The sequence below is a fragment of the Bubalus kerabau genome, chromosome 1 (assembly GCF_029407905.1).
Source record: "Bubalus kerabau isolate K-KA32 ecotype Philippines breed swamp buffalo chromosome 1, PCC_UOA_SB_1v2, whole genome shotgun sequence".
Lineage (NCBI taxonomy): Eukaryota > Metazoa > Chordata > Mammalia > Artiodactyla > Bovidae > Bubalus > Bubalus kerabau.
Genome location: NC_073624.1, coordinates 156,897,264 through 156,908,665, shown reverse-complemented (window position 1 = coordinate 156,908,665; position 11,402 = coordinate 156,897,264). Strand labels below are relative to the sequence as shown.

Below are 11,402 nucleotides of genomic sequence, written 5' to 3'. Positions count from 1 at the left end.
CAAATGAGAGAAATCAGTTCAGCACCAGCACTTGGAAAGCACTCCAGAAGTGGTAGCTCTTCTTTTTCCTTTTATTAGCAGTAGTAACAGTAGTACTACTGTTTATTTGCCAGCTTCTTAATGACAAGAGAATTCAGAATGACAGACACAAAATTCTGAGGCAGAAGGAACATTAGAGACCTTTCGAGTCGTTTCCCTAACCGAGCTTGTCAGCAGCATCACCTGGAAGCTGTTAAAACTTCAGATGTCCTTCACTGCGACCCAGACTTCTGGAAACAGGAAGGAGGCATGGGCATTTGCTTTTTTAACAAGCCCCCAGGTACCAGTTTGGGAAGCATGCATCAAGCCCTTGTATCTCATCTAGACACAGGGAAATAGAGGCCTAGGAAAGGGAAGCCCCTTGTCTTTCCAGGGCGGCAGGTGGCTGGAGGCTGAGTAGTAGTCAGAAACTAAGTCTCCTGATTTCCAGTCTAGTCCTTTTCCCACTAAGCTAGACTGCTTGAATACCATCTCATCAACACCTAACTTTCTGTGTAAGTTCCCTCTTCAATATAAATGAGCAGTCCAAGGGCTTTGGTATCCTCCATGCAGAGGAACTTAGCACGTGACAAGGACAATCAATTCACTGCCGAACATGTAGTTTTAACTCAACCAAAATACTGGATGAGACCTCCTTAGCCCAGCATAAAAGGTTCCTCCCTGACCTCTTCCCTGCTGACCTCGTCTCATTTCCCACCAGAAACTCCCTTGCGCACTGATCCTCAACCAGACCACAGACACTTGTTCTGTGGGTATGACTTCCACAAAGTCTAGCATACAGCAAAGGAAGTTCAAGGGTGAGAGGAAAGGAATGGACAAATGAAAATCAGGTGTGTTTACTCCCTTGGCTCACACTATAGGGCTCCAGAACCCAGAACACCTCTACTTTGCCAGCATAAATAAATCAAGTGTCACACCTCTGTGCTCTTGCAGCCAACCTGAAGTCTTATTTTTGAAACAGAATTTCTCCTACCAGAAATGCACTGGCCAACACTCTGCTGGAAGCCCCCAGTCATCAGAGCCATCTCACTGAGGATGACAAAGCCTGCCTGCACTGCGCCCCCACTCTCTCGTCTCATCCCCTCTTCTGCAAGATGACTGCTGCGCCTTGTCCTAAAGCTCCCTGCTGCGTGACCCTTCTCCACTTTCACAGCCTTCCTGTGAGACACGGGCTCCCATATGCCCAAATCACCACCTCTTGCCCTAGTCAGTTACTCTCGGGAGACTTCTTGCCTTAGGGTTCCCATCACATGACTTAATTACAGTCTGCTGCTTCAAAGGCCAGGAACAGAAACCTGGCCACGAGCCTCGGGGTAAGTGGCTTAAGCTCCTTTGAGCTCTGTGGGCAGGGACAGCTTCTCCAGCTCTCCCCAGATACCAGAACAAGGAGGACTGTGCACAGCAAGTCAGTAAATGGGAGACTCGATTGGCAATCAATGCGAGTGTTCAATAACACTCCTGGCACCAGGTACTCTAACTACAAATAAGAGTTAGACAAATACAGTACATAATAGGTAGCCCTGCGGGCTTCCCAGGTGGTCCAGCTGTAAAGAATCCACCTGTCAATGCAGAAGACACGGGTTTGACCCGAGTTGGCAAGATCCCCTGGAGTAGAAAATGGCAACGGACTCCAGCATTCTTGCCTGGAGAATCCCATGGACAGAGGAGCCTGGTGGGCTAGTCCATGGGCTTGCAGAGTCACACACAACGGAGTGACTGAGCAGAGCATGGCACGCACACACACAAATGCAATAGAAAGTCTCCAGTCAACTGCATTCTAATCCCACCCCATCACTGAGCTCAAAGTCGCTTACCTGCTCTAAACCCTCCAACATGGGTCTAGTGAGACCTGCCTCTTCGAGCTATTGTACAGATTAAAGAACTGTTCATACAGTACCTAACTCAGCTCCAAAAGTATGGTTTGTCAAAATGCTTGCTATCTTTCAGCAGAGCCCCAAATAATCAACCTGCCATTTGATATTTTCTTTGGAAGAGAGAGTGCAGCAATTAAGAAGCTGATTACCTGGGCACAAATGAGAATTGATACTTTTGAATTGTGGTGTTGACTGAAGACTCTTGAGAGCCCCTTGGACTGCAAGATCAAACCAGTCAATCCTAAACGAAATCAATCCTGAATATTCATTGGAAGGACTGATGCTGAAGCTCCAATACTTTGACCACCTGATGCAAAGAGCTGATTCATTGGAAGACCTTGATGCTGGGAAATACTGAAGGCAGGAGAAAGGGATAACAGAGGACAAGATGGTTGGATGGCATCACGGACTCAATGGACTTGAGTTTGAGCAAGCTCCGGGAGATAGTGAAGGACAGGGAAGGCCATGGGGTCGCAAAGAGTCGGACAGATTAAGCAACTGAACTCCCACCTGGGCACCTGCGGCTACAAGTGGAAAGAAAGGGTGCAGTCCTAAGCTCCTCACCAGACTCCTTCTAGCTCTCTTCATGGCACCACAAGCCTCACAAGTGCCAAGCGAAGGGAAGGGATGTGCCCTCCCTGGCTGTTGATCAGTAAAGTCAACTGTTTTCATGGAGGCTCTTTCAAAGCCTGTTGACAGCAGAACTTGATCTGGTTACTATCAGAGCCGACAAAGAGCTCAATCTCTTAAGAACCCTCGAACTGCACACCACAATTGGGCACAACTGAAAGCGAGTCCTCACTTTCTGGCACACTTTGTTCAGCACTTGTCTCCAAACTGTTCTCATAGATGCTTTTATCATTTGCGACTCAAAATGGCCTTGTCGGGTCAGCAGAGCACACAATGCGTGTGCACTCAGTCGTGTCCAACTCTTTGCAGCCTCATGGACTTTACCCCACCAGGCTCCTCTGTCCACGGGATTTCCCAGGCAAGAATACTGGAGTGGGTTGCCATTTGCTCCTCCAAGGGATCTTCCTGACCCAGAGATCAAACCAGCGTCTCCTGCCTTGCAGGTGGATTCATTAGCACTGGTGCCACCTGGGAAGCTAATGGACTCTTGGAGGGCCCCGATATAGAGAAGCTAACCCAATCAGGGGACTAGGCAATGTGCCCACCCAGCTGGACTAGATGGAAGGCTAAGCAGCATGCAGATGGGCCATGAGAACAGAGGGCAGGTGGACCAGGGTCCAGGCCAGCTGCAGGAGCAGAGGCCACAGGGACAGCAGAACATCTACCCTGAGGCACACAGCCCACCCTCTACTTTTGCCAGCTGTCACCATGCCAGAAGGTTGGGCCTGCTGTGGACTCCCTAACTCAAGAGGTTAGAAATCTGGATCTTTTATATACAACCCCCTTCAGAGAGACTACTGGATGAATGACTGCATCCTGCCTTTCCTGAGCATATCCCAATGGAAAAGCCTACCCATCTTGGGACTTGCATGCCAACCCTCACCTGGTCAGGTTCCCTGCAGTGTCTATCTTCACATCGGCCTCTAGTACCCTACTCTGAAAACCATCTCCTACCCTTCGGTTCTTGCTCCATTGCTTCTTTGAGCCTTGTTCCTTAACTTGGTGATCACGGGAACTTGGGGCTACCCCGTCAACCGTGCCCACCACTGCTTCCAGCTTTACCTTCTGCCCTGTCCTGAGCCTCCCAGGATCTTCTGCTTCTTGCCTACATGCTGCTCACCAATCGGTCTCTGTTCCCACACCCCAAGTCAGTAGTGGGAAAAACTGCATCTTCACCAGGCTTAGATGACTTCTTCTGGCCCCCACGCACTGCTCACTGAAAACTGCCATTCACCTCCAATCCCCCAGGGATTCCACGCCACCCATTAGCCATTTTGGTTCAAGTGTAGCATGCAGGCCCAAATCCCCCACTTCTCTACTCTTCCTACAAGTAGACCATTAGGTCTTGTTTCCTGGTCCTATTAAGGGAACACAAAGCAGATTTCCTAGTAAGGGAACCCACAGGGCCATGAGTTCCACAAACCCAAATATCTAGCCTCAGCATAACTACAAACGGACCTACACCCACGCTGCCCTCTGTATCCTTGGCCAGCAGGTTCAGGCCCCTCACTTACCTGGTCACATCCCTGCCCTCCCGGCATATAGCTCCTTCAAGTCAAGGCTTCCCAGCATGTTCTCTTCAAAATATCTTTCCTTCCTACAACCCTCAGATGCTTTCTGCTGGAAATTCTTACTTCTCCTGGCTCCCCCATCAAACCAAACAACCAAACAGTCCTCTATTGCTTCCTGAAGTTTCTCTGGAGCTTTCCATCCACTGACATAGTTCTTAATGGCATTTATAAGCTTGATTCCTACATGTACAAATCAATCACACCAACTGCGGGGAAGAATGAATGATACAGAAAACCCAAACTATTAACATCCCTTCTGCCCCCACTGAACAGTCAAGCCCTCCCAACTCATGCAACCTCAAGCCCGCCAGCCCCACACAACTGACCAGTAAGCCAGTTCAGCCTCTCAACCTGATGCCTGAGAAAGCCAATCTGGGAATCAGCATCTGGCAAAGAAAAAGCAGCACCAGATAATCCTCCATACCTCATAAATCCCATGCACAATCAGACTTACTGAACAACTACACACTACACAAATATTCACCACTTTAGAGCCTCTTCCCAATTCCCCACCCACAACAGAACACCCATTTATCACATAAGCACAAACCTGTGATAGACTAATGATTTTGTCAGATCCTATTTACTCCAGGCTAAATAATGAGAATGCAACCTAGTAACTTCATTTTTACCACAGGCAGCACATTTTTTCCTTAACAACTAAGTAGGGTTTTAATAAGACCAAAAAGCAATTCAGGTTTCAAGTGTCTCTTTCAGAGACTGACCAACTACAATACCAAGTATTAACATGGCACACTGGACTGGCCCTACATGCCCCATGCCACAGATACTCTACACACTGACATCTTTGTGCTGGTAAAGGAAAGAACAAACACCACCCCAATATAGCAAGTTTTCACTGAATGTTTAATGCAACATGTGATCTTGGGCTGTTTAATTCTGTTAAATAGCAAACCAATTTACAACACTCCCAGGAAACTTCAAATATACTCCAAACAGCCAGACATGTAAAAGGTCTTAGTTTATTCTCTCTTTCATGAAAAATCTGCACAATCACCACAGATATAGTCACTGCAGAATCTTTACTCCTTCTGTGAATCAAAGAAAAAAGAAATTAGTTAGCAACCACCTTTAAAAGTCTTTAAAAATTAACAGTACAAAGTCTTCAACAAACTGCAAAATTAATGACACTCATGCAGAACGAACATTAGTAACCTAGTCCGTATTAAGTCTGTGTAATCTTAACACAATGCAAGCATCAAGAAATAAAAAGAACATTCCAGTTAGGGATGAGACAAAAAACAAGTTTTGAAAACAAAACCATGACACTGCTAGTTTATAAAAGGCACAACTCTTGACAGCAACTGTAAATATGCTTCTAAATCATTTCCCATGCTTTAATACTGTCAACCAAAAATCTAAATCTAAACAAAAAGCTTGAATACCTGTTGTCCAATCTCCAGCTCACTGAATAGTGGCAGGGAAGGGAGAAAGGAGGGAAGAGGGAAAAGAAACATTTCGTTAATAGTCCCTTTGCAAACTCCTAAATCATCTGCATGCAATCAGGTACCTTAATGATGATTGTTTTATTCTTTGCAATCGTATATAGAGCACTCCCTAGATGCACTAACTGATTTTATTCTCCCCAATTTTGAGAACACCCTGCCCGATTTCTATGGTTCTTAGGCACCAATGCCCACTTTAGGAGCCTCAGCCCCTCTGCTCTGCTCAGCAACAACATGCTGGGCATATTAGCACCATCAACAGACTTGAGAATCATCCCAGACTAAAGTCTAATTTAACCAAAGGGAGAGCTCTAAAGGATCAAGCAAGTCTTTAAGACCTGTCTCAGGTTCAGTAATTTAAAAGCCACTATTCACAATCAATAAAAGTAGCAAATTAGTATTTTACGAGACAGAATTTAGCTGATGTAAAAATAGTTCAGTCGCTGCTCAAACACAAGACTATTCTTTTAACGTAAAACTCTACAGCACCCAAAAGATGCAATTCCAACATGTGGACAAAAATTAAGTTAAAAAGAACAATTACGGTGCCTGACTTTCTGCACATTGTCACCGCTGAGCACTAACACATGGCTGAATGAAGGAAACAAACGTAAAAACGTTCTTCAGATCATCCAGATCAGTATACAAATACTGACTGCTTTCAGCTTCTGGAATGTCTGTCAACAGGTTTAGGAAGCCTCACAAACAGGGAGCAGTTCTAAGCAGCAAGCAGCTCCTCTGGCAGTCCTTCCACGACAGCTTCTCGGCACCAGGAAGTGGTCAGAGCCTGAGGGCGCACACCAGGTGCCTGCCTGCTCTGCAGGGAGTCACGATGAGGAGACACAGGGCTGTGACCACCACTGCTTCAAACCCTGCTAGCCCCAATCCACTCCCAGCCCACTTTTCATGCGACATGTTCAGGCTGCTCACTGTACAAATATATTTAAATATCTGTGGGAAAAGCTTATCAAAGGTTTTGATGTGACTACTCCATTATCTTGGAAATTTTTTCATTAAAAAAAAAGGGGGGGCATCAGGTAGAAACCTGGAGATCAAATAATAAGCAATGGGACAGTAGAGAGATGGTGAAAGGCAGCTTTGGGTGGGTGTTCTGAGACAGAGGCTTTGCCAGATTTTCTGGGCCAGTTTATCGAGCTGCCAGTCAATCAACCAGTCTCCAAGAGACATTGCTCATGACTGGATCAGAGAACCCTTCCCAAGCCCTTGTTAATGAAGTAAAGCCATTCATTTCCTGGGTATGTGGTGCTCTGGAACACAGCAAGTGCCAATTAAAAGGGGCCACCTTCCTCCACTGGGACACTTCACAACTTAACATGCATTTCTGAGTTTCCAAAAGAAAACATGATTTAAAGTTTCTCTCCTTTGCTCACAATATACTATTTTAAACCACAGCAGTAGTGTTATATAATAAACTCTGCTACAAAACTCTCCTCTGAAAGCCAACATGCAAAGCATCAAAGCAAACTCAGTGAAGGTGATGCATCCATCCCCACACCGTGCTCATAATCTCAGTACCTGCTAGACACTTCATTTCTGATGAACAACAATTCCAAGAAAGTAGAGGGAAAAGGCAAAAAAAAAAAGTTCACAGAACACTTAATTATTTGTTAATTTGACAACCCAACACCTTAATTCCATTCAACTACTTACAATTAGCTAGCCAAGCTGATAAAAAGCTGAGAATTAAAATCACTCAAGTCCTGACTAACTGGAGAGGAAAGCAACAGAAAACTGTGCTGCCTCTCCAGCGTGCCAGGAAAACACGGGCCACATTGATTCAGCTGCTTCCTCAATCAGTTGCCAATTTTAAGGACATCAGTCTTGGGAACCTAGATCCGCTCCCTCTTTACAAACCTTTGCAATTAGCAGTAAAATGAAAACCTTCCTGGTAAGACTTGCAAGGCACCCACCAGGATCACTGAATCGATGTGGCCCTGTGCTGTGCTAATCTGTGAGCTAAGGGGTGGGCAAAGCTACTCTACTGAGGTGTTAAGATACTACGTTACGTGGCTTCTCAAAACAGGTTACCTTCTGTAATCCAGAAGAAGTGGGAAAAGAAGAAACATTAAGAAAGGTTATTAAGAAAACAAAACCCCTCCTTTCTATAAACTAAAAACCTGAAACTGACATTTCTGTATTTTCCTCGATAAACTATACCTTTTTGCCAGCACCAACGTTGGCCTTTGCAGTCCCCCTGACTTTCTTCATTCTGTTCTTGCGTTCCTTCCGCTGTTTTCGTGAGGTCTTTTTCTTCTCATATAGGCCATGCTGAAGGAGAAAGGTGTGTATATGAACATACGACTTGCAAACATCAACTCATCCAACTCCAGGAATAAGCACATCAAATCTCGACAGTCGAGTATCTTAGTAGAATGTATAGCTGGCTTGGCCCTCCACATCCACTTTCTTTTGCCACCATGTATTCAACCAACCTTGGATCAGCGTACTATAGACTTTACGACTGAAAAAAACATCTGCATATAAGTGGACGTTCAAACCAGTGTTCTTCAAGCATCAGCTGTAGTTCACTATGTACCTGATACTCAGGAAATCACCCGAAACTTTTCATGGCTCCTTGCTCAATGAACCTAAGCTATGAAGCTAAGTCCAAATTCTAAGACATTTGGGAATAAGGATTTCACTTCAGGTAGGGCCAATCTATGCTTTCTAAACCCATCCCTCTACTGCCAGCCAGTTCCTACCTCCAGGAGCACTTCAGCTGCTCTTCCAGATCCAGCTCAAAAGGCACCTCCTCAAATCCTGCAGACACCATCTGAACCCCACTCTCTATCTGTGCGTTTTATCAAAGAACCTCTTCTGTCAACCACTGAAGAGTTATTTAGTGTCATCCCTCCAGACTGCTTGCTCTTGCTCATTCTGCTGCACCCACAATACAATGCCATTAATAATACGTCTTCAGCAGCGCCTGAACAAATGAGGGCACCTACTCTCGCAAGCCTGTGTTTGGGCTCATTCTTCTTCGCGTAATCCAAGGAATCGTAAATCATGCCAAAGCCAGTTGTCTTGCCACCACCAAAATGCGTTCTGAAACCAAATACAAAGATGACATCTGGTGTGGTCTTGTACATTTTGGCCAGTTTTTCCCGAATTTCTGTTTTAGGTACTGTTGCCTTTCCAGGGTGAAGAACATCGATGACCTACGAAGAAATTATCAAGTTTAGAGTATACTGTAATGAAATACATCTTCTAAACTGAGTAACAACCAAACTTGGACGTACCCCTCCTTACCATTTGTTTCCGCTGAAGCAGTCGGTTGGTCATGAACTTCCTAGTCCGGATAGTTACTGTGTCGTTCTGAAAACAAACGCTCGTTTTAATAATAGTTTTAATAACTAGTCAGTCTTTTCCTGACCCTACTGTGATTTTTCCAAGACCTAGAACTGCAAGGTCCACATCAATAGCCACTATCTGTCAACAGTTAATTCAAAACAAAGAAGTCATATGCATTAGTACCAGGAAACCTTGAATAAAAGGGAAAAAAAAAAAATACCAATTCCCACCTCCTCCTAACACACTTACTAGCAAATTGCCTAACTCACAGGTCACCCCAACACAAAAACAGTACCAAGAATATGTGCGCAACAGCCACGCACTGAATCTGTAAAGGTTTACTTCGTTTTGTTACAGAAATCACTCTCGTTTCTCGAACCTCAGATGTCTTGGCCCAGCTACTACTCTGTTGTGCGGACTGTCCCGTGTATTTCAGAATGTTTAGCAGCACACCCACTTCCTAGTTGTGACCAAGAGTGTCGCCAGACTCTGCCAATTGTACCCTTAAAGACAAAAACCACCCCAAGTTCCACTTCTCTGGGGTGAAGCTGTGATTCTACGAATGTTATTGTCAGACCACCCTGTTTGAAGCAGCCCGCAGAGATCTGACAAGCATCGCACTATCTTCATGTAAACTACCCTTCTTGAATGACCGACTCTACATCCCACAAAAATCGTATTCCCTTCTGAATGGCCCCACTGCTTTTACACAGTAACTACCCAAGAATGTGGGCATTCAGCATGTTCACACTACGAACAAAAACTTAACCGGTAAGAAGAGCTCTCAGAGTAAATTCATAGCTATTTCAACTACAGTTTAAAAAAATCACACCAAACTGAATCCACTTCAACAAAGTTCAATTCTTTAAAGTCGGGATCAAGGAAAAAACAGGTCGAAGATGGAGCGGGGTTAGAAACTGGTGAACCTTCAAATGAGTGAACTAGCAATGGCACGGCAAGCCTTAAAGGGGCTCCACACCCGGAGGCCTGTTGCCCCCATGAAACAAGAGAAGCCATTCGGCTGACAATAAGTGTAGCTTACACATGCCAGTTTCACTCGTCGCAACTCGCCCGGGCGCTGCTGGCACCCTCTTCACCTCCTGGGCTGCCTTCACTGGCAAACCGCCTACCCCAAGTTGGGAGTGCAAATGTGATGGGTCTCTCTTCATCCCACCCCACCCATTAGACTCCACGAGGACGACCAAGACAGTAGGTACTCCCGCAATCCCCCACTCCCGGGACTCTTGAAAGCCCGGCATGTCTAAGTAGACAACCACACAGCCCGGACTCCTCGCCGGCGGCTCCCAGGCCCTCAGCAACAGGTCTCCCCGGTCAGACTCGGCCAGGGAAGGGTAACCGGGCTTTGCGGGGGGTGTAACGCCAATGTCAGAACCAGGGGACGGAGGATGGCTCGGATATGCGGCGGATGGATGCACGGATCCGGAGAGACTCACCATGATGGCGGCTGATCTTCAAGCAGCCAGGGAGGAAAAGAGGGCTAAACTTCGCCGGCCAATCATATCAACGCTCACGGAAGGTCCCCGGACGGCGCCGACGTGGGGGCGTGGCCGGACCGTGAGGCCGCCGTCGCCAATGCCTGTTTGAAAGTGCTTAAGATCTGATCTCTGTGGTCTTTCGCCACACCCACCCCGAACGGGAACTAGCCAATCCCGAGGGTACACAGTTTAGACGGAGCAGGTTTATGCTAGCACATGTTCCACTTCGATTCATTATTTTGGGCTGTCTGGACTTAAAATTAAGTTAAACCAGATTAAAGTTAAATCCCCTCCACCCGCATTAGCGGTTGGTAAAGCTGGAAGGCATCCTTGGCGGTCCCCTCGACCAGCCTCCTCATTTTACCGCTGGGGAAACTGCAGAACTGACTCAAAACCTTTTGTTATTTCAAGTACGCAGACCTGACCGTTGCTATTATTTTTGTGAGATTAGAGAATCTGATTGTCTAAATTTTTTTCCAAAACTTTGTCTTTTCATGAAAATCTTAATCCCTACAAAAGTGAGCTTTTTTTGGGGGGGGGGTAAATTTATTTATTTTAATTGGAGGCTAATTACTTTACAAGACTGTAGTGGGTTTTGCCATACATTCACATGAATCAGCTATGGGTATACATGTGTCCCCCATCCTAAACCCACCCCCCCCCCCACCTTCCACCTTCATCCCCATCCCAATCCTCAGGGTTAAAGTGAAGTCGCTCAGTCGCTCAGTCGTGTCCGACTATATCCAACCCCATAGACAGGCTCCTCTGTCCATGGGATTTTCCAGGCAAAACTACTGGAGTGGGCTTTTAATCAGTTCAGTTCAGTCGCTCGTGTCCGACTTTTGCGACCCCATGAACCAAAGCACGCCAGGTCTCCCTGTCCATCACCAACTCCCAAAGTTTACCCAAACTCAGGTCCATTAAGTCAGTGAGGCCATCCAATCATCTCATCCTCTGTCGTCCCCTTCTCCTGCCCTCAATCTTTGCCAGCATCAGGTTCTTTTCCAATGAGTC

At 46.1% G+C, this 11,402-nt stretch overlaps 1 protein-coding gene across 3 annotated transcripts; it reads right to left on the bottom strand.

Moving 5' to 3' along the window:
* Positions 1–5,077: 5,077 nt before the first annotated feature.
* On the bottom strand, positions 5,078–10,494 carry RPS24 (ribosomal protein S24). 3 transcript variants are annotated; one of them, XM_055537347.1, is made up of 5 exons: positions 10,347–10,494; positions 8,851–8,916; positions 8,550–8,759; positions 7,759–7,869; positions 5,078–5,542 (listed from the first exon to the last, which is right to left on the bottom strand). In XM_055537347.1, the coding sequence occupies exons 1-5, from the start codon at positions 10,347–10,349 to the stop codon at positions 5,540–5,542; spliced, it is 393 nt and encodes a 130-aa protein (XP_055393322.1). In that variant the 5' UTR covers positions 10,350–10,494; the 3' UTR covers positions 5,078–5,539. The 3 variants fall into 3 exon arrangements, with proteins under 3 accessions (XP_055393322.1, XP_055393320.1, XP_055393321.1); XM_055537345.1 differs by having other exon boundaries at positions 5,078–5,166; positions 10,347–10,492; XM_055537346.1 differs by lacking the exon at positions 5,078–5,542 and adding an exon at positions 7,114–7,134.
* Positions 10,495–11,402: the final 908 nt, after the last annotated feature.

Bases quoted from the DNA above. Each gene is read 5' to 3' on its own strand.
- RPS24 (XM_055537345.1), bottom strand. The intron at 8,760-8,850 runs GTAAGGAGGGGT...ATTTCTTCGTAG, and splicing joins TGCTTCAGCGGAAACAAATG to GTCATCGATGTTCTTCACCC. The intron at 7,870-8,549 runs GTAGGTGCCCTC...TTTCTCCTTCAG, and splicing joins CCAAACACAGGCTTGCGAGA to CATGGCCTATATGAGAAGAA.